A 21925-nucleotide genomic window follows, 5' to 3' on the forward strand; every position below is an offset into this window, starting at 1 on the left:
ATGGTATTGAATGGTCAGACAGTAGGAAGGTTGGACCAAAGTGGATGATATTGAATGGCCAGACAGTCGGAGGGTTGGACCACAGTGGATGATATTGAATGGTCAGACAGTCGGAGGGTTGGACCACAGTGGATGATACAGTAGGAGGGTTGGACCAAAGTGGATGAAATTGAATGGTCAAACAGAGGGTTGGACTACAGTGAATGGTATTGAATGGTCAGACAGTAGGAAGGTTGGACCAAAGTGGATGATATTGAATGGTCAGACAGTAGGAAGGTTGGACCAAAGTGGATGATATTGAATGGTCAGACAGTTGGAGGGTTGGACCACAGTGGATGATATTGAATGGTCAGACAGTCGGAGGGTTGGACCACAGTGGATGATACAATAGGAGGGTTGGACCAAAGTGGATGAAATTGAATGGTCAAACAGAGGGTTGGACCACAGTGGATGGTATTGAATGTGTCTGACAGTAGGCCACACTGGATGACATTGAATGGCACAACAGTAAGGCGCCTTGTCAAAACCTCCCGGGCGTTCCTCCGCTGACAGTCTGCGGACTGGACAGCAAATACCGCCGTTGCTAAGGACCTCGGACAGTCTGCGGAAGAACGGTGATGTGCGTTGAAGCGCGGCAAAGTTAATGAGCTATCCTTGCCGGGCGCTATTGTTAGTATAACAATAAGTCTCATGAATAAACAAGTTGTATTTTCAGGTCATAAATATCAGCGGCTTGGACGCGGACCGGCCGTGCTCTTCCAGAACAATACATTTTCTACTCATGAATAACATCCTCCTGGAAGCGGACAGGCCGCACCGACAAGACAATTACACCATCCAGCGCTTGTGATAATCAGGGAACGATTTCGCCTGTATCACATCGCAATTTGTGATGCAATTTTGATGATTTGCTATGCAATTGTAAAAAGTGCATCGCAAATGTTGCGATCCAATTTGCGAAGCATAATTTGCAACATTTATGCTTGATACAAAATATCGATTTTTAACTTGAAACCATTCACATTTAATCGATTTTCCCGCAAGAAAAACGATGCTAAATTAATAAGAAATCACCGCCGCCGCGACTACTTAACGTTTTCTTCCATGATGTTGAATACAATATGCTGCTCTGGCAGTAGGGCAAAATCGACCAATGAAAACATTTGTTTCGCGCTATATGTAAATTCAACAGCCAATAGAAACACCGGTCTCTAAAACTATGGCTCCCCCCCCAGACATTGGACAAACCAGACTATCTGGTTGTTTTGACATGGAGACACACTCGCACAGGTGTGTAGATTTGTTTATTGGTGACGGTGACTTGGGATTTTATAAATAAGAAACTAATGTTTTCCGCTTGGAAAGTAAGAACGAACAGTTAAAATTGTCCCCTGGATACTCTGACAACCCTCTAGTCACTGCACCGCCCGAGTTTCTGAAAACCAATTTTTCAAGATTCTTGCAGTAAACAACTGGAATCGTAGTTCAATTTTTAAAAGATAGCTTAATATTCATGCACATTTTTTTACCCTTTCGGTAATGTTTGTATAAAAGTACAATCTCCCATTCGGAACAATAATCGGCTCTCAAATATTTTTTTGTAAGGATAAAATGGACACAATAGCTTTTCAAGGCTTTTATCTGACTCAATGCTCAAACTAATTAAATGCGAAGGCGTTAGTTTTCGACAATATCAATATTAATGATGAATACATACAGTTTCCTTTGTGTTTACTAATTGGTATGAGCTAAATTATTTCATCGTCATTAGCTTTGATGAAATAATTTAGCTCATACAAAACGGAAACTGTATTTATTCATCATTAATGATGATATTGTCGAAAACTAACGCCTTCGCATTTAATTAGTATGAGCATTGAGCCAGATAAAAACCTTGAAAAGCTATTGTGTCCATGTTATCCTCACAAAAAAATATTCGAGAGCCAATTATTGTTCCCAATGGGAGCTTGTACTTTTATACAATCATTACCAAAAGGGTAAAAAAATGTGCATAAATAACTGTCACAGTGTATGATGATATTTAATGGCACAACAGTTGGAGGGTTGGTCCATAGTGGATTAGGAATATGATATTTAATGGCACAACAGTAGGAGGGTTGGACCACAGTGTATGATGATATTTAATGGCACAACAGTTGGAGGGTTGGTCCATAGTGGATTAGGAATATGATATTTAATGGCACAACAGTAGGAGGGTTGGACCACAGTGTATGATGACATTGAATGGCACAACAGTAAGAGGGTAGGACCACAGTGTATGATGATATTTAATGGCACAACAATTGGAGGGTTGGTCCATAGTAGATTAGGAATATGATATTTAATGGCACAACAGTAGGAGGGTTGGTCCACAGTGGAATATGATATTTAATGGCACAACAGTAGAATGGTTGGACCAGAGTGGATGATATTGAATGGCACGACAGTAAGCGGGTTGGTCCACAGTGGATGGTATTGAATGGTCAGTCAGTAGGAGGGTTGGACCACAGAGGATGATACAGTAGGAAGGTTGGACCAAAGTGGATGATATTGAATGGTCAGACAGTTGGAGGGTTGGACCACAGTGGATGATATTGAATGGTCAGACAGTAGGAAGGTTGGACCAAAGTGAATGGTATTGAATGGTCAGACAGTTGGAGGGTTGGACCACAGTGGATGATATTGAATGGTCAGACAGTCGGAGGGTTGGACCACAGTGGATGATACAGTAGGAGGGTTGGACCAAAGTGGATGAAATTGAATGGTCAAACAGAGGGTTGGACCACAGTGGATGGTATTGAATGTGTCTGACAGTAGGAGGGTTGGACCACACTGGATGACATTGAATGGCACAACAGTAAGAGGGTAGGACCACAGTGTATGATGATATTTAATGGCACAACAGTTGGAGGGTTGGTCCATAGTGGATTAGGAATATGATATTTAATGGCACAACAGTAGGAGTGTTGGACCACAGTGTATGATGATATTTAATGGCACAACAGTTGGAGGGTTGGTCCATAGTGGATTAGGAATATGATTTTTAATGGCACAACAGTAGGAGGGTTGGACCACAGTGTATGATATTTAATGGCACAACAGTAGGAGGGTTGGTCCACAGTGGTATATGATATTTAATGGCACAACAGTTGGAGGGTTGGTCCATAGTAGATTAGGAATATGATATTTAATGGCACAACAGTAGGAGGGTTGGACCACAGTGGATGATATTGAATGGCACGACAGTAAGCGGGTTGGTCCACAGTGGAATATGATATTTAATGGCACAACAGTAGGAGGGTTGGTCCACAGTGGAATATGATATTTAATGGCACAACAGTAGAATGGTTGGACCACAGTGGATGATATTGAATGGCACGACAGTAAGCGGGTTGGTCCACAGTGGAATATGATATTTAATGGCACAACAGTAGGAGGGTTAGTCCACAGTGGAATATGATATTTAATGGCACAACAGTAGGAGGATTGGTCCACAGTGGAATATGATATTTAATGGCACAACAGTAGGAGGGTTGGTCCACAGTGGAATATGATATTTAATGGCACAACAGTAGAATGGTTGGACCACAGTGGATGATATTGAATGGCACGACAGTAAGCGGGTTGGTCCACAGTGGAATATGATATTTAATGGCACAACAGTAGGAGGGTTAGTCCACAGTGGAATATGATATTTAATGGCACAACAGTAGGAGGATTGGTCCACAGTGGAATATGATATTTAATGGCACAACAGTAGGAGGGTTGGTCCACAGTGGAATATGATATTTAATGGCACAACAGTTGGAGGGTTGGTCCATAGTGGATTAGGAATATGTAATGTAATGGCACAACAGTAGGAGGGTTGGTCCATATTGGCTTAGGAATATGATGTTTAATGGCACAACAGTAGGAGGGTTGGTCCACAGTGGAATATGATATTTAATGGCAAAACAGTAGGACGATTGGACCACATTGTATGATATAGATTGGTCTCACTACCTTAAGATCCGGCCATGTCTCTCCATGCACAGCTTTCTCTATGGTAATGCAGACTTCCTCATTCTCCACAATGAATGTGCACGTTGGTTTTTTCACCTCCTTGTTGAACGCACAGTGCCAGTACCTGCCATCTGTTTGGAGAGGTTTAATGAGCCAAAACTCTTTTAATAAACATTCATAAATACCTCAGACAGTTTCGCTATTCCAATCGGTGAAGAGGGCGTCACATGGGGTGTTTAAATGACTGGAGCTGTTTATAACCGGTTGTTTTTGGATACGTTTGTGCAGGTTAGCCCCCAACTTCGTTCCCAGAATGAATAGGAGGATGTATACTACGTGCAGGAATGCATATCCAAAAACTGTCTCAGTCATAAAAATGCAACAAAAAATGCTCGGGCCTTTATCATACAGCCTTGACCCTGCCGGTTTTAAACGACAGGAATTGAACTTGCTTTGTATCAATTTCTCTCAAACTTAAGGGATTTGTTTCTTAAAAAGGTCGTACAATATCAAGAGCTGCAGCTTTTCATACCAAGTAAGTTTTCATGGTAATTTTTGTTTAACAATGACCAAAGGTACACTCAATTGCAAGACCAATCCTTATTGGTCAACCATAAACCAAACCACCACAAACTTATGTAAGCAACGGAAGTGTCGCGGCTGAGCAGTTAAGAGCACCGAATTCAAACTGTGGTGTTTCTGATCAGCAGAGTGTGGGTTCAAATCCCCAGCCATGACACTTGTGTCCTTAAGCAAGACACTTTAACCATTGCTTCGTCCTTCGGATGGGACGTAAAGCCGTTGGTCCAATGTCTTGTGTAAATTGATGTAAAAGAACCCAGTGCACTTATCGTAAATAAAAAGGGGTTTGCCCTGGTGTTCCTGGCTGGATTGGCAGCATATTGCACCAGAGCACCTTGTAAAACATTACATGGTGCTAAGGAATAGGTTTTATGTATATCTCAAACTTTGTCCCGCTCCTTGCAGTAATAATACCTGGCGCTTTGTATCCTTTGGCAAAAGGGGCATTATAAATACAGTTATTATGATTAACAGAGACTTAAAACAGTGTAAATAACAGAGGAAGTAAATCTAACCAACCTGCGAGTCTTAGGTGGAAATCTCTACCAGTAAACTCTGCATTAACATCGTCGCTAGTCACTACTGGCCCAGTAGACAGCTTGATCGTCAATCCCGTATCATTCTGCTCCCACGTATGCACAAGAACCGGATCCTCTGCAAACAAATCAAAGGCAGTGGACACTATTAGTAATTATTCAAAATAATCATTAGCATAAACATTAACTTTGTAACAAGGGAGAGTTGTTGATAGTATCAAACATTGTGAGAAACGGCTCCCTTTAAAGTAACAGTTTTTGAGAAAGAAGTAATTTTCCACGAATTTGATTTCGAGACCTCAGAAATAGATTAAGACGTCCCGAAATCAAGCATCTGAAAGCACACAACTTCGTGTGACGAAGGTGTTTTTGAGATATAGAACAAAGAGCCATTCCAACAGCTTTATTCCACGTACTGCATCTCTTTGGAACTCCTTGCCTGATGGATGTTTCCCCCCATCCTACAATCTGGATCGTTTTAAAAGGAATACCAATTCCTGCCTCCAGCTCTCCTGAGTCATTTCTATACTAATCATTTTCTTCTTGTAGGCCCTTACCTAGTGTGGCTTTTAGCTTTGTTTGGGGCTAACTTGCATAAAAACAAATAATAAAATAAAAAAGTAATGCCCTCGGCAACCTCTGTGATCCAACCTTTGATATTTTATTGTAACCATTCCTCACCATGCAATGCTTCAAAATCCATATCAATTATTATTACTACCCTAACAATTTATCAAAACTTACCATTCTGAGCCATGATCAATCAAGATTGACTACACTCAAGAGTTTGAAACAACCAAAAATCTCAGATCAAAGTAAAGCCTTTTCCATTACCTGTTCACAAATACAAATAAACAAACATCAAGTGATTTTTCCTAATAAACTAGAACTGCTCCTAGAATAGACCCTTCCCATGAAATATGTAAATTGCACATAGCGCTTGCGCACTCACATTTTGGTTGGCAAAATGAGGGAACATCGCGCTGTTTTGTATACGGCTAATGGGTGCGTGATGCAGACGCGATTGCGCGTCTGCTTAGTGCACAACTCTATGGCGTTTGCCAACCAACAGGGTCTCTACGCATGCGTGAATGTGATTAGCATATTTCACGGGAAGGGTCCATTATGAGGTTCGTTCCGCTTGTGTCTCCACAAATAAGGAGACAATCAGAACATCATTTTAGAATAGAAAGAAAAAACCAAGGGTGCTTAATTTTCAGTGCGAGGCATTTAAAAAAGTTTGTTCATGTGAAGTTTTTGAATTATAGTTAATAAACTGCACGGCTGAGAGGCACGAATAACACGAACTACGCGGATTGCATATGAATAATTCTCTTTGGGGAGATAGCCGTGGTTGTTGACATCATCAGACAAGAAACAAAAAAGGGAAACATATTGCCTTACAAACAAATTTTTGTAAAAACGACAGAAACTTTATCAAAGAGTTACAGCGTTGGGAATCTGCCAATAAGAGTGTCCCGACTCGATCCCATGCTTCACCAGAAGAAATTCTGAATTTCCCCCCTTTTCACTTCAGTAGACCCAGTTTGAGTTTACCTTGGGCACAGTATTTTAGTTATTTACTTTACAGCTCATGTCACCGTGGTCAAGTGATTAGTTTGCAGGACTTGCGATCACAAGGTTGTGGGTTCGATTCCCCAAGCTAACCGCTGATTTCACAATGACTAGAATAAATATTGTCGTCTAGTTAATGAATCACAATTTCTTAATTTGTGTAATTCATAATCATAGACGTTAAACCAATGTTTGTGAGAGAGAGAAATTTTGACATTATCGGTCATCTAGCTAGGTGTAGCATGGTGTCCGCCATATCTCAATTTTGACATTATATCGGTCATCTAGCTAGGTGTAGCATGGTGTCCGCCATATCTCAATTTTGACATTATCGGTCATCTGGCTAGGTGTAGCATGGTGTCCGCCATATCTCAAAATGGCTTATTGAGGGTAGACCCAGTAACTGCTGGGGCGCTGTACTCCTTTTTTTGATATTTTGACATTATTGGTCGGATAGTACGACCGCTATTTATATGTGTTTCGAAAATTTTGACATTATCGACCGATAATGTCAAAATTTCGAAAAAAGGAGTACAGCGCCCCAGTTACTGGGCATATATTCTTATTGAGGGCGGTTATGAAGAAAGGAAATTTTACTTGCTTGTGAAACAGAAGCTGTCGGGGAAAACAGACACAGAACAAACAATAAACATTGAGTTGACAACATGTGCACTGCATGATCTTCAATCAATCATTTGAATTGAAGGCTGCCTTTTTCAAGGAAGAAGAAGAAAGAACAAGTTTCCGTATGGCGCCACCACTTTTTCATTCGAAATGAAATGATAATAGTATCGAATTTACCCCAAATTCAATGAGATATGCCTTTTTAGTTTTTGTCATGTTTGTAAAAATGAGTGAAAAAGTGGTGGCGCCATACCGAAAGTTATCACTCCAATTCCATTCCAACCAATTTTATAATTACCGAAAAGTTATCAACCGTTGCATAAATACCCAATTTGTTTTATCTTTCTCGATGGTGAGAGACAAGAAGAAAATCTCGATGCACGGTTAGTGATCGTCGACAAGAGAAACTGCAACTTTTGATACAGAATGCCGTCAATAACAATTTCAATGTGCGTTCTAATCGTTCCCATCCAAACCGGTCCTAGTACTTGCCGTCAACTCGCCGTCAACTCAACCACGACGGACGAACCACGACGAAGATGACAGGAATGGATTAGTCTTAACCCAAGTCGTCAGTGATCAATTTACACGAGGCGCACTACATAATATACCATGCGGTACCAATAATTGGCGTCGTGGGACAAGACTAATCTGTTTTTCAGGAAAGCGCCCCCTGTTGTCCACTAAACGTGAAAAGGCAAGATGGCGGCCGACATCATTTATTTCACGGGAATAAAACTCGATTAAATGTAGAGAAAATAACCGAAATATATCATACAACTTATGAAAATGATTTAATCTAATACTTTACAGTTCTACACCCCTTTTGTAGATTTTAAATGTATATTGGTTGAACTAACAGCGAGTTGACGGCACCAAGCAAGTTGACGGCAAATAGGACCCTTCGCAAACAATGTGTCGATTGCGCGCTCTACATATACACGAAATAAGAATGCGGTAGTCTCCGGATCTTGGCCTTTACCGCGATGGGGAAAAAAAAAATCGCTCACGGAGAGCAGCAACGTAGACTCGCTACAATTCTTTGAGCTTTTTATCCCTAAGACGTGTTTGTGTTTTGTTTTGTAGGGTCGCTAGCTACCGATGATATCGATATGGTGGATCTCTGGATGAACATGGGGCATACAAAACGAACACATGGTGTCACTTTGCCCCATGGCCATGCAGGTCGCCCCCCCCCCCCCCCCCCCCGTCGTCACGAAGACGCCATACGTTCAAAACCTGCATTAGTCTTGGCCCATCAGGGCCCAATTTCATGGCTCTGCTTACCCCTGAATTCTGCGCTTACGATCATGATTCCCCGCTCACGTGCAAGCGCCATATTTCTGCGCTAGCCTTGTAAGCGTAGAATGCCTAGTAGCGTGGAGTACGCGCGCGCAGAAGCCCAAATTCGCTGCTAACCCGTGAAATATGCTTGCTGTAAGCACAGAATTCCCTGCTTCCGTAAGCGCCGATTCTGTGCTTACGGTAAGCAGAGCCATGAAATTGGGCCCTGCTAAGCACAAAAATTTGCTTAAAATGACATTTTTGCCCTGATAAAAACAGGATTACCAACCAAATTTCAACGTGATTTTCATAAGCAAATAGCAGCCAACTGAAAACCAATAACAAGCAATAATGCAAAAAATAAAAATTTGGTTGGTATGGTATTGGTAATCCTGTTTTTATCAAGGAAGAAATTTATGCTACAAGCAAATATGTGTGCCAGCTCTATGAAATGGGGCCCATGTGTTAAGTGACTGACTGGACTATATTTTATTTACTAATCAAAAGAAACGAGATGAACACTTTTCAAACTCGAGCTTTGTTTCCAAAAGAAATTGCAGTGTATTTATATGAAACCAAGTCATCTTAATACAAACCACATAAAGTAAAAGAACTTAATAGATTTAAATGTTATCACAATTTTTACATTTTATGTACAAATCCACAAAGTACATGAAGTATGCCCTGCACAATGCACAAATTTTGTTAATATTTGAATATACTGTTATAAATAAATTAAGCACTAGTGTGATGATGCACTCTGCGATTGTGCTCTTGACAAGTTCATACACCACCACTAGTGGTGTAAATACCCACTGATTCGATGTTTGAACTTGATTTTGTGCGAGGTATTAATAATTATCATGGGAAAAAGAAAACTGTTCACACAATGGAGAGAAAATAAATAGTTACACAAAATTGATATTAATTGATCACAAAGAATGGATCAATAAGAATCAATTGAAAACATTTTAAACAAAATTGTAGTAAGTCTTGAGAAGGAAACTTGTAGTTAAAAAAAAAAAAAAATTTGCGTCCAAGTAGGGGTGGGGGCCTATACTTATTGTTGTAAATCTTCAGTAGTTATACTTGTTTCGCTTCCATCTAGTGTTGAGATTAGGCTTTTGAAAAGTCCAAAAAGGATGGGACACACAATTTGAAACAACAGAATTTATCCACAACAGATAAAAAAACAATTTAAACAGTAAATTAATATTGAGGAAAATAGACAAAGGTAATAGTTTCAAGAAGTTAATATACATAACATGCACCTGTAATGATTTGGAAACAATACAATAACTGTCAATAGCATCAGTATTGAACTGTACGTTCAATAATGAACTTTGTTAGCAAAGTATGAAACAATAATGTCTACTCGAAATGGGGTTACAGCAAAAACAACAAAACATGTTCCATCTAGTGTGACTGGTGTCCTGCTTATTTTGGCTTGGCAAAAATTAAAGCAATTTTCGTCTATGAAATTGGGCCAGGGTCTTTGACAAACACGTAAAGCTATAACCCTTGTGCGAAAAGATTTTCAAAGGTAGATTTATCTCAACTTTTTGACACTGTTAGTTTGCCCTGCATGACAATTTAATAACAATCAACTTGAAATGCATTCTTCTCCTACAATCAGGATGGTTGGTGCTGGTACCAACTTTCTAATCAGTAAAACTTCAGTAATAAATTGTTACAATTCAAATATTCATTTATTAATTTACCAGCCGTACACACTTTCAGGCATGAAAAGTCATTACAATAGATGTTCCTGTTTTTGAAGAACATATGATTAAGATTTTAATAAATATATAAAATGCCTTTGGGAAAAAAACAACACAAAATAGAGTTTTGGGTAGACCTTGACTTAACAAGATACATTATACATTAAGGAAAGTAACAAATGTTTAAGATTGTTTTGTTTTTGAATTAAATATGAAATAAATGTTACCAATGCATTTGACAGAGACAAGCATTGTGATAAGTTTCACACTTGTTTTTTTCACTTTGTTGTTCATACATTTGAAAATTTATAAGCAAAACATTTTGAAAAAGTTGATTATTTACCATGAACAAATAATGATGTTATTTCCTCACTGTAATTACACTACAGTAAAAAAAACTGAAGCATAAAAATATAGTACCAGTTAAGCAATAACCATCACATACCGTTTTGGATGGGAAACTGTTTTGCCAAGCATGAATTTGTTTGTGCTTAGCAAGTTTTGTGCTTGATAGCTTTATGACATTGGATCCTGCTTGTAATGACCATGAACTCATGCAACAACCAAGTTTTAGCTTGATACCATACAACCCTTATCCATGGTATTGATACATAATTTACCAATAAGCTATTTGCGAGTTAAATTTGAATGTCTGATGGTGACGTCCGGTACTTACAACTTACTGTGTAACTTTGATCTCCTCGGGTCTAGACTGAGCTACAAAATCACCACATGGTGCAGGGAAAGCTTGTGTATAGCAAACTGCAGATGGGCAAAGCCATGCATGGTAGTGGCACAAGTGCCATCGATATTCATTCAGAATTATGAAAGGGAAGCTTGCCATGTAACTCATAAAAACTTGTCCAGCCAGAACAACGTGACATAGCAACAGTCTGAGAAATCAAATTTAAGCAGTAACGTGTGATCGAGCAGGACATTGTACCAGACATTATTCTAACTCATACATGGAATATGGGAGAGTTAAGTGCTATGCATTGATGGATACTGTTTGAAAACAATGTTACACAAAGTACATAAAGAGGACATAAAGATCAGTTAACTTGTACCAAATGGTTACCTCCATTGCATTATAAAAAAAGAGGTAGTGAACACAACTTCCGACACTGTTCCAACAGCCCCTAATGTGATTCCCAACTTCTAACCCTAACCCCCACCAAACACAATTCATCTACATCACATGGGGTTATCAGATCATAGGGTTTTCAAAAAAGGGGCATTGGAACATAGGGGTGTTGGACCATAGAGGTGTCGGAACTTAGGGGTGTCGAAACACATAGGGGTGTCGAAACATAGGGGTGTCGAAACATAGGGGTGTCGGAACTTAGGGGTGTTGGAACATAGGGGTGTCGAAACACATAGGGGTGTCGAAACATAGGGGTGTTGGACCATAGAGGTGTCGGAACTTAGGGGTGTCGAAACATAGGGGTGTCGGAACTTAGGGGTGTTGGAACATAGGGGTGTCGAAACATAGAGCAGTCCACTGTACAATGTAAAAGGAGACTTGGAGATGCTCTGCGAGAGAGCAGACAAAAAGTGATCTATTCTTGCCACTGTACACAGAGCACACACAATTTTGAGACAATCATGGCTTTGCTTTTTTAACAAATATATCTGCTTGTTAGGTTAACTGTTGCCAGGCATCCCATGAGTCTACAATTATGGAAGAAGTTAGGGAAAAAGTAATACAACACTATGAGACAATTGCACCGATTATTTTGTACATGAAGTTACTCAAGCAGAGGAAATCAGTAATTCTAAGATTCTGTTAGGATTTTAAGTATTATACAGCAAGAAACATGTCTGCATTAAAAGATCCTTAATCAATTATCACCTATTCAGCAAAAAACCTGGTATAGTCATGAATTGTACACCTGCGTTGTAGGCCCTACTTATGCTATTAATCAATAGATAAGAGCATTTACAGTTAATTTACATATATGTACAGTCATGACATCAACTGCGCAAGACTCGTTCATGAACTGGACGTTTCTGATTATGAAATTTACATAAGAAATTGCTTTGTTTTTTACCCTAGGCTACATTACTACTTCCATATCTCCTTCATCAGAACTACATGTCAATTTACATGTCGGTGCATGTGACATCATTGACACGTGCAACCATAATACATGCATCTGCAGTTTGTCAAAAACAAGAAATTTTCACACAGAGCAAGACTTCGTCATTTTTGTTTTTTCCAATTTGCAATAACAAAGCCAAGATACCAATATCGAGAAAATCCACTGATAATGTCTGAATCCGGTGATCCCCTGCTTAAAAATTGTATGCTAAGCACAAATAGCGAGATACCAGTCACAAATTGTACATGTGACATGGCAGTTTAGCTGATAACCATATTCTGGTAAGCATAATTTTGTTATGCTTTTTATGCTTAAGAAAAATAATGGAATTGTGCCCAGGGCTGGTCTTGACCACCTAACCAGCCTGTATGGTAATTTGTGCAACATTGTTATTGTAAAATTCAGGCAGATTGCTAATTTACGACTGTTCCAAAAGCCTTAGCATGAAGCAAGTTTAACCAAAGCCAAAGTACCCTTGGCCTCTGTTAGTTCAATGAACTAGCAACTAAATTGCAATCTAGAGTTGAATTGCCCGACTAATATAACTGTAAACAATTATCCATTTATTTAGCAATATCAGTTGGTGTGTCTCAGTTTTAGCATGTGGAACTGTATTAACCAGTTATGGTTTGTCATGGTATAATATCATAACTGGTTAACACGTTTTTTACATGCTAAAATAATTTTCGTCTCACTGAGCGAAAAAATATTTTATGACTTGTTTTACTCATTTCTCAAAAATTACAGCACCTCAGTTATTGTAAGTAATATTTGAAGGGAAGCTTTCTACTATCAAAAACCTTGTAAGTTTAAAGGAACACGTTGCCTTGGATCGGGACACGTTTGGGAGTTTTCAAAGACCAGTCTTCTCACTTGGTGAATCCCATCATAAGCATAACAATTTATTACAAGCCTGTGAAAATTTGGGCTCAATCGGTCATCCAAGTTGCGAGAAAATTATGAAAGAAAAAACACCCTTGTTGGACGAATTTGTGTGCTTTCAGATAGGAATAAAAGACTTCTAGCTAGACGTCTTTTATTATTTTAGTGAGAAATTACCTCTTTCTCAAAAACTACATTACTTCAGAGGGAGTTGTTTCCCACAATGTTTTATACTATCGACAGCTCTGCAATACTCGTTACCAAGTCAGTTTTTAAGTTAATATTTGATTTGAGTAATTACCAAATGTGTACCTTCCCTTTAAGTACATTGATACCATCTTCATATACTGCAGCTTCAGAGATTCACACCTTCAATATGTTTTGTTTGTTTGTTTGTTTGTTTATTTGTTTGTTTAGATGATCTTCCTGTCAAGGGCGCTTAGCAAACTCCCACAACCATTGGTTTAACATCTATGACTACGAATTGCACAAATCAAGTAATTGTGATTCCGTAACTAGATGACAATACTTATTCTTATCTAATCACTGGGAAATCAGCAGTTAGCTTGGTGAGATTCGAACCAACAACCTTGTGATTGCAAGTCAGGCAGTTCATACATTGTTCACCACCTTCATAAGTTTATCATGAAAATAACGATTACAGATCTCACTTTGGGAAAAGTGCACATATTTTATTAATTAAATTGTTTATCTGTATATCATTACAGTACAGTTGTTGTACTTGTTTGCATATTACACATTAATGGGACAATTAAAGGTTAGTTAAGAGTGACTGGCTGCGTAACTTCTTTTACCTCAGCTTCAAACAAGCTTAAAACATACAAATGCTTTGTTTATTCTTTAGCAATAATCATTTGGAGTATATCGGATACATATTAAGACAGAGGCAAATATGCATGATTGAAGAACGTTTTATGGATGGTGAAAGTACTTTTTCAATAATAAAATTACAATTCCTCATGAAAGTATGGAAATCTGTTTGACTTTGTGCAAGAGTTACATGGCACATAGCCTTGCTCAAGGCAAGAACAGTTTTCACTCTTAACCCACAGGTATACATGTACTGTACACTGTGCATATGTTGTGTATCACACCAAGCACCAAATCTGTTTGACTTTTTGCAAGAGTTACATGGCACACAGCCTTGCTCAAGGCACGAACAGTTTTCACTCTTAACCCACAGGTATACATGTACTGTACACTGTGCATATGTTGTGTATCACACCAAGCACCAAATCTGTTTGACTTTTTGCAAGAGTTACATGGCACACAGCCTTGCTCAAGGCACGAACAGTTTTCACTCTTAACCCACAGGTATACATGTACTGTACACTGTGCATATGTTGTGTATCACACCAAGCACCAAATCTGTTTGACTTTTTGCAAGAGTTACATGGCACACAGCCTTGCTCAAGGCACGAACAGTTTTCACTCTTAACCCACAGGTATACATGTACTGTACACTGTGCATATGTTGTGTATCACACCAAGCACCAAATCTGTTTGACTTTTTGCAAGAGTTACATGGCACACAGCCTTGCTCAAGGCACGAACAGTTTTCACTCTTAACCCACAGGTATACATGTACTGTACACTGTGCATATGTTGTGTATCACACCAAGCACCAAATCTGTTTGACTTTTTGCAAGAGTGACATGGCACACAGCCTTGCTCAAGGCACGAACAGTTTTCACTCTTAACCCACAGGTATACATGTACTGTACACTGTGCATATGTTGTGTATCACACCAAGCACCAAATCTGTTTGACTTTTTGCAAGAGTGACATGGCACACAGCCTTGCTCAAGGCACGAACAGTTTTCACTCTTAACCCACAGGTATACATGTACTGTACACTGTGCATATGTTGTGTATCACACCAAGCACGGCACCTGTACTATTACTGTGCTAAGGTCATCAGCATTTGCATTACTGTCCAAATACAGAGGCCGTCAGAGTACACGTATACATCTCACACTATGCACGCACTGTATAAACATACATGTACATGTGCACATATCCAGCTAGGGTTGGTACACAAAAAGCGCAAAGGGAAAAACAAACTACCGTGTAGAAAAAACAACAGATAAATGAAAGTGAAACTGCACTGCCTTGGTCAATGCTAAATGGCAAACTGAACTTTATCCCAAAATATTTTTACCATGCAAGTGTAATAATGTGTGTCACATTGATGTAAGTCTACTTTTGTGAAATCAGCTACAGGAACATTCCTTCCACAGATGGGCCTTTAGGAAAAGCAATAAATAGACACTTTCAAGACCAGACTTTTTTGGACTGATAGACCAAAGCACTGATTCAAGTCGGGAGCCAGACCATTTCCAAATTCAGATTCACTTTGGTGACTTGGATGAACATGGAAGAAATCAGAAATGGTTACATCATGACAAACATTATTAACTGCAGTGCTGATTCAGAGGTTATCCCCACACGCTGTGCCTTATGACTCTATGCTGTCCAACAGAAGGCTTCCCTTTCATGTCACACAGTGTAAAGTCGACCATCACTACAGGCAATGATAGTCATTTTGTTAATGCAACATGATGCCTCTTATGTAAATACCGCATGCAGCATGTTGTAGTTCTATCAAATTCTTTGTATGGTTGGTCAGTGAACTACTTGGCCAAGTAGTATAATGAGAATGCTTGACGTAGCTCAAAACCAAATCCAAAGTTGCCCTAAAACTGGTTTGGTTTACATCAGGAACTAACTACACCGGTGTATGATCAACACTGTATACAAAGTGTTCTCCGAGTCAGCGGAAAAGTTTCCACAGGCGCCTTGTAGACTAATTAAGTTTGAATCCTATGAAAAGTAGTGCGTACCTTAAAACACCTACTTGCATCAAACATTTTGAGTAATTTGACAACCCAATGGGGAGATAGGGCTGCAATTTGATGCATCGGCAAGGGGTATGTACTTATAGTTTATCATACTCCAGCTTCAAATAGTGTATCAATCTAAAGGCTTAACCCTATAAACAAAACCCTCTCAACAAAGTCTGTAACAATTATACTAGAGAACTCGTTCAAGTCCTACGACAGAATCACACAGTTTTATTGGTTGATGTCAGGAACCAGCTTTTAGTTGGTATCCATCTCATCTCCATCCTCAGACAAGTCACCGCTGGATGATTGTTGACCGTTTGTCAGCGCGCCATTGCTGAGTTCAGCGTCATCCTCTGGTTCAGCTTGAGAGAGGGAGGCTGGGATCCCCGACCGATCCGATGTATCCTGACAGTCTTTACGGATGTAGAATAGAACATAGGCTCCCTTTGTCTGGAGAGAAATTGAAAAGGAGTTAATCTCTGTCAAAGTTATTGCCAGCCATCTAGTTAAAGGCAATGGACACTATTGGTAATTGTCAAAGACCAGTCTTCTCACTTGGTGTATCTCAACATATGCATAAAATAACACAACTGCCAGATATTAAAGAAAGAAAAAATACTCTTGTCACGCGAAGTTGTGTGCTTTCAGATGCTTGATTTCGAGACCTCAAATTCTAAATCTGAGGTCTCAAAATCAAATTCGTGGAAAATCACTTCTTTCCCGAAAAGTACTCCACTTCAGAGGGAGCCGTTTCTCACAATGTTTTATACTACTAACCTCTCCCCATTAGTCGTTACCAAGTAAGGTTTTTATGCTAATAATTATTTTGAGTAATTACCAATAGTGTCCACTGCCTTTAATGGTCTGATGTTTAAACCCTAGCAGAGTCTTTCTCGAAGGCCTTTGAGAAAGACTCCACTAGGTTCGAATTATTAGGCAATTAACTATTTTTTCGCATCTATACAAGGGTCATGTATACAACTGCGCAAAGAAAACCTGTGTCAAGCGTATGTGATGTGTGGATGTATTCACCACATGTTATCATATTGCAGGCCGACTTAGCTTATATATCAGTCAGAACCACATTGGATGATATCAAAACGGTCAGACAGTAGGAGGGTTGACTGTGTACTTTCCGAGTACATTCACCACATATATATACTGCAGGCTGATTATCCTTTTCTACCATTCAAAACCAGAGTGGATTATATTGATAGATAGATGGATAATAACTGTGTTGTCCCTCCTGCATACAATTCTTCTGAATGGTCAGACAGTAAAGGGTTATTAAAGGCAGTGGACACTATTGGTAATTACTCAAAATAATTATTAGCATAAAACCTTTCTTGGTGACGAGTAATGGGGAGAGGTTGATGGTATAAAACATTGTGAGAAACGGCTCCCTCTGAAGTGCCATAGTTTTCGAGAAAGAAGTAATTTTCCACGAATTTGATTTCGAGACCTCAGATTTAGAACTTGAGGTCTCGAAATCCACCATCTAAACGCACACAACTTCGTGTGACAAAGTTTTTTTGTTTTTTCATTATTATCTTGGTTACCGATTGAGCTCAAATTTTCACAGGTTTGTTATTTTATGCATATGTTGAGATACACCAACTGTGAAGGCTAGTCTTTGACAATTACCAATAGTGTCCACTGCCTTTAAAGGGTCTAGGCACTTTTTTCTAACGTACACAAAACACAATGTCCACAGATTTACATTAAACTTACAAAGTTTGAAGATAATGAGAGTACATGTAGAAAGCTTTCCTAAACAAAAAATATTTTCTGGGGTGCTGTAGTTTTTTAGAACTGAGTCATGGAAAAATAATTCTCAGTTTTAGCATGTAAACACTTATTAACCAGTTACATGTATGGTATGTTATGGTAGAATACCAGAACTGGCTAACACCTTTTTACATGCTAAAATGTTTTCGTCTAGACAAAAATTATTTTGTGACTTGTTTTACTACAGCACCTTAGTAAGTAATATTTGAAGGGAAGCTTTCTACTATCAATATTTTCAAACCCCATAAGGTTAATGTAAATCTGTGGACATTTTGAAAAAGTACCTTCAAAGAAACATTAAAGAAACATCGACACACAAATAGAAACATTCAAGATGACAATGGGATCAACTTCTTGAATCCATTTCTTTGAACCATTTGAAAATGAACAGGGCCCAATTTCATAGAGCTGCTAAGCACAAAAATGTGCTAAGCATGAAATTTCTTCCTTGATAAAAACAAGATTACCATCAAAGTTTCCACGTGATTTTCAGGAGAAGCAAACAATCAGCTAAACACCAGTAACAAGCAATATGCAACAAGTGAAAATTTGGTTGGTAATCCTGTTTTTATCAAGGAAGAAATTTCATGCTTAGAAACTTTTTGTGCTTAGCATCGCTATGAAATTTGGCCCAGATGATGGAATATTAGGCTATATCTAAATCGACGGCTCTGGCTACAGCTGTGACTGTTGCTAAGGACGTCCTATAGTTTCAACGCATGATGCTACTGTGATCCTGCTAAAGCTATAGCCATAGCCAGCAATTTGGACACGCCCTCATTCTAAGAGAAATCCAGTAAGCTAGAGACATCTAGTAAGCTGGTCTCTTACCACGACAGAGTCAGCATCAACCTTAGACACAGAACTATCATCAAAGTTGTACCACTGTTTCGTCTTCACGTTCTTTGCATATGAGAAATCTGTAACGGCAGAAATACTCAGAATTAGTTCTACAGGCTACCTCAATTCTCATCCTCCTCTCCTAAGTCGCTCAACGCAAAAACATGTTTGGACTTAAATGTTATTGGAATGCATGGGCTAGTGACAAGCAATTGTGATTTGGGCCTACAGCTCGCAGGCCTTCTGAGACTTTCAATTTGGCAAAGAGGATATGGACCCCTTGCAATATGCGCAGCATACTCACATGTGCCTACCCTGGGTGTCATTTTGGGTGTAAAAATCGAATACAAACATGCACAAAAGAGATTTGAACCCCAAAATTACGCACATTGTTTCTGTATTGTGTAAGAAATCAATAGCTCCCCCTTGCATAACAGGAAACCTGTATATAAAGGTGCTTTCAATGGAAACGATAGGGTAAACCCATAGAGCTATATATATTGACTAGAGCGCTAACTTGCTCTGCGTTTTGAAGCCACCCGGAGCGCAGACATGTTTGATGTGTTGCGTGAATTCGGAACGATCTTAATTTGAAGATAACACACATGGCCGCGATTTTTTTACATTAAGCTACGAAAACTGTAAGTTCGACTTGATTGACATACTAAAAAAGTATACGCGCCTTTTAAACATGACGCACATGACGCTCGCAGTTTGTACGCTCATCAGCAGATTGTGCGTTCACATTTGCTGCATTTTTTGGTTCGATGACACACAGAAAAGAGCAAACGCACTATTATGCAAATAGCCGTACAATTGCAGTACAAATTTTCAAGCTTTTGTATTGGTTTGTACATAAATATGAAAGTGCCCACACGGCTTCAAAACCTTAGTGCGTGTATAACGTCAATATATATAGCTCTATGGGTTAACCCCATACTCTTCCATGATAAGTGTTCTGGGTTTAAATACATGCACTACCAATCCCAGTACACAGGACCTATGGCTGTATCAGGGATGTGATAGGCTGTTGAAAAAAAACACTGAACTATGAGTGCAAAGCGTGAAAGCATGCGAGCTCAAAGACTTGCGAGCATGAAGCCCAATTATTAACATTTATCTTTAGTTTTAAAACCCCTACTCTGCAATCTGGGGCATTAATAAAAAAGAATTCCCTTTTATAGGGCAGACAAAAAAAGGATTTCCATCTGAAAACGGAGAAATCACACCCCTGCTTAATGTCCCTTCTGAAGGAAAAAGAAATAATATGGAAAAGTAAAAATATCTTTCTCAAGGACAAAAGTAGCACAACTCGGAGTCTGGTTTTCTTTATCGCTCGGCCACAACATGCCTTGATGTTAAGACTAAGGTCTGTCCTAATCAAGTGACTAATCAACAAGATACTTACAATGACCGCCTCCTAGTCCTCCGTAGTGGTTAACAACAGCTCCCAAATCATACTGGTAGGGTCCATCATTTGGATTTATTACATACTGTGACATGTCTAGATCCCTGTCGAGACAAATCAAACAACTCATAAATACACCGTTTTCAATCATTCACTCAACTGTCAAAATGATTTAATAGATGTTCAGTTGTGCATCTATTAAAACATTGCGGGTAACCGCTGCTGAAACATAGAGCAAGTTCGAGTGTGCACAATGGTTAACTAAAGCTTGACCATTTTGACTCGAACCCAGGCTGGTCGACCATTGGTTGACTACTGTGGTCGACCAGCCTTGAGCCCATGGTTTCTTCACTGGTCCCAACAGCATGTTCCATTCTAACATGTGTTAAGCGCAGAGGGGAACAAGTGACACTTTAGCGAAAAGGTGGAAGGTTGACTAGACTACCAAACAAGTCGTTCGGGTGAGTACGTCACTGCGCATGTGCGTTGCTAGTCTGTGGTCGACCACTGGTGGACTAAATGTGCGCACTCGAACTTGCTCATAGCATTCGCAGTGCCTCTAGCCACTGAACGATGGTGAATTTGAGCATTTGTGCTATCCAGAGCTGCCAAGCTTTGCATCTTGCAAATCAGGGAGATTTCGAACAAAGAATCAGAGAGATATTTAGAATCACATTCAACATAAAAATAGTACCCCCTACTCTTCCATGATGAACTCGGGAAAGTACTGAGTATACAGTGCTAACACACATCAGTGGATGGGTAAAAATCAAAATTAATATTCTTTATCCCGGATGCAAATTCAACATCTCTTATATCGTTGCGGTACCCGCTGCCAAAACATAGGATTCCAACTGCCTCTAGCTACTGGGCAACCTAGTAGTCTAGTTGGTAAGACACTGCTCTAGAGTTGCAAGGGTCGTGGGTTCGAATCCCACCCGAGTAACATACCTGTGATATTTTTTTTCACAGGACTCTGGAAAGTACTGAGTATACAGTGCTAACACACATCGGTGTATGGGTAAAAAAAAATCAAAATTAATATAAAAATAATAATAACAAATTCTTATATAGCGAATTTCACAATAACCGTATCAATGCGCTTTACATTAGTGCCCTGGTCATAGGGCCAATAACATCCCTTTTTAATGTTTCTCAGCTCCCTTGGGAGTATACAGCCCTGAGCTGCCTATATATGGCGCTTGTGGCTTTTTCATACAAAATATCAACCTCTACCCTCGCAGGTACCCATTTACCTCTGGGTGAAGAGAAGCAATTATAGTAAAGTATCTTGCTCTAGGACACAAATGCACGACCAGGATTCGAACCCACACTCCGGTGACTTAGCACCAGAACTTGAATTCGATGCTCTTAACCACTTGGCCATGACATTCTACTAAATATTATTATTATTAGGGACAAAGTTTCCATATTCAGAGAAATTTCCAAATTTGTTCATCAGACCGTGGAAATACTGGTATATTTTTAGGGAACTTTCTGCAGAATCAGGGAGAGTTTGAAGCTCTGACATGCTAGAGAATGTTCAATGTAATGATTCTATAATGCACAACAAAGAAGGAAATCCACTGATATAAACCCATAGCCAGTCACAATTTCAAGCTTTTACGTAGGTTGTGCACAAACTTGTATGTGCAAACATTCGCTCGGCCCCATCGGCCAGTCTATCCAGGCCCAGCGGCCAGTCTATCCAGGA

General features: G+C 39.3%; 2 protein-coding genes across 3 annotated transcripts in view; both read right to left on the reverse strand.

Moving 5' to 3' along the window:
- Positions 1 to 7841, reverse strand: part of LOC117306229 (ubiquitin carboxyl-terminal hydrolase 19-like) — a 34378-nt gene extending 26537 nt beyond the window's left edge. Inside the window, exons 1-4 of one of the 2 annotated variants that reach the window (XM_033790892.1) lie at positions 7647 to 7841; positions 5865 to 5954; positions 5104 to 5238; positions 4003 to 4133 (exon numbers count right to left, since the gene is read on the reverse strand). In XM_033790892.1, coding sequence (XP_033646783.1) covers positions 4003 to 4133; positions 5104 to 5238; positions 5865 to 5877 — 279 coding nt within the window. In that variant the 5' untranslated portion in view covers positions 5878 to 5954; positions 7647 to 7841. Of the gene's footprint in view, positions 1 to 4002; positions 4134 to 5103; positions 5239 to 5864; positions 5955 to 7617 lie in introns of both variants that reach the window. The other variant, XM_033790891.1, reaches the window with a different exon arrangement.
- A 7697-nt stretch (positions 7842 to 15538) lies between these two features.
- The window catches only part of LOC117306792 (ubiquitin carboxyl-terminal hydrolase 15-like), a 35613-nt gene continuing 29226 nt past the window's right edge, over positions 15539 to 21925 (reverse strand). The window contains exons 19-21 of the mRNA XM_033791304.1: positions 20212 to 20315; positions 18795 to 18883; positions 15539 to 16625 (exon numbers count right to left, since the gene is read on the reverse strand). Coding sequence (XP_033647195.1) covers positions 16431 to 16625; positions 18795 to 18883; positions 20212 to 20315 — 388 coding nt within the window. The 3' untranslated portion in view covers positions 15539 to 16430. The remainder of the gene's footprint in view (positions 16626 to 18794; positions 18884 to 20211; positions 20316 to 21925) is intronic.

The sequence above is a fragment of the Asterias rubens genome, chromosome 2 (genome assembly GCF_902459465.1).
Source record: "Asterias rubens chromosome 2, eAstRub1.3, whole genome shotgun sequence".
NCBI lineage: Eukaryota > Metazoa > Echinodermata > Asteroidea > Forcipulatida > Asteriidae > Asterias > Asterias rubens.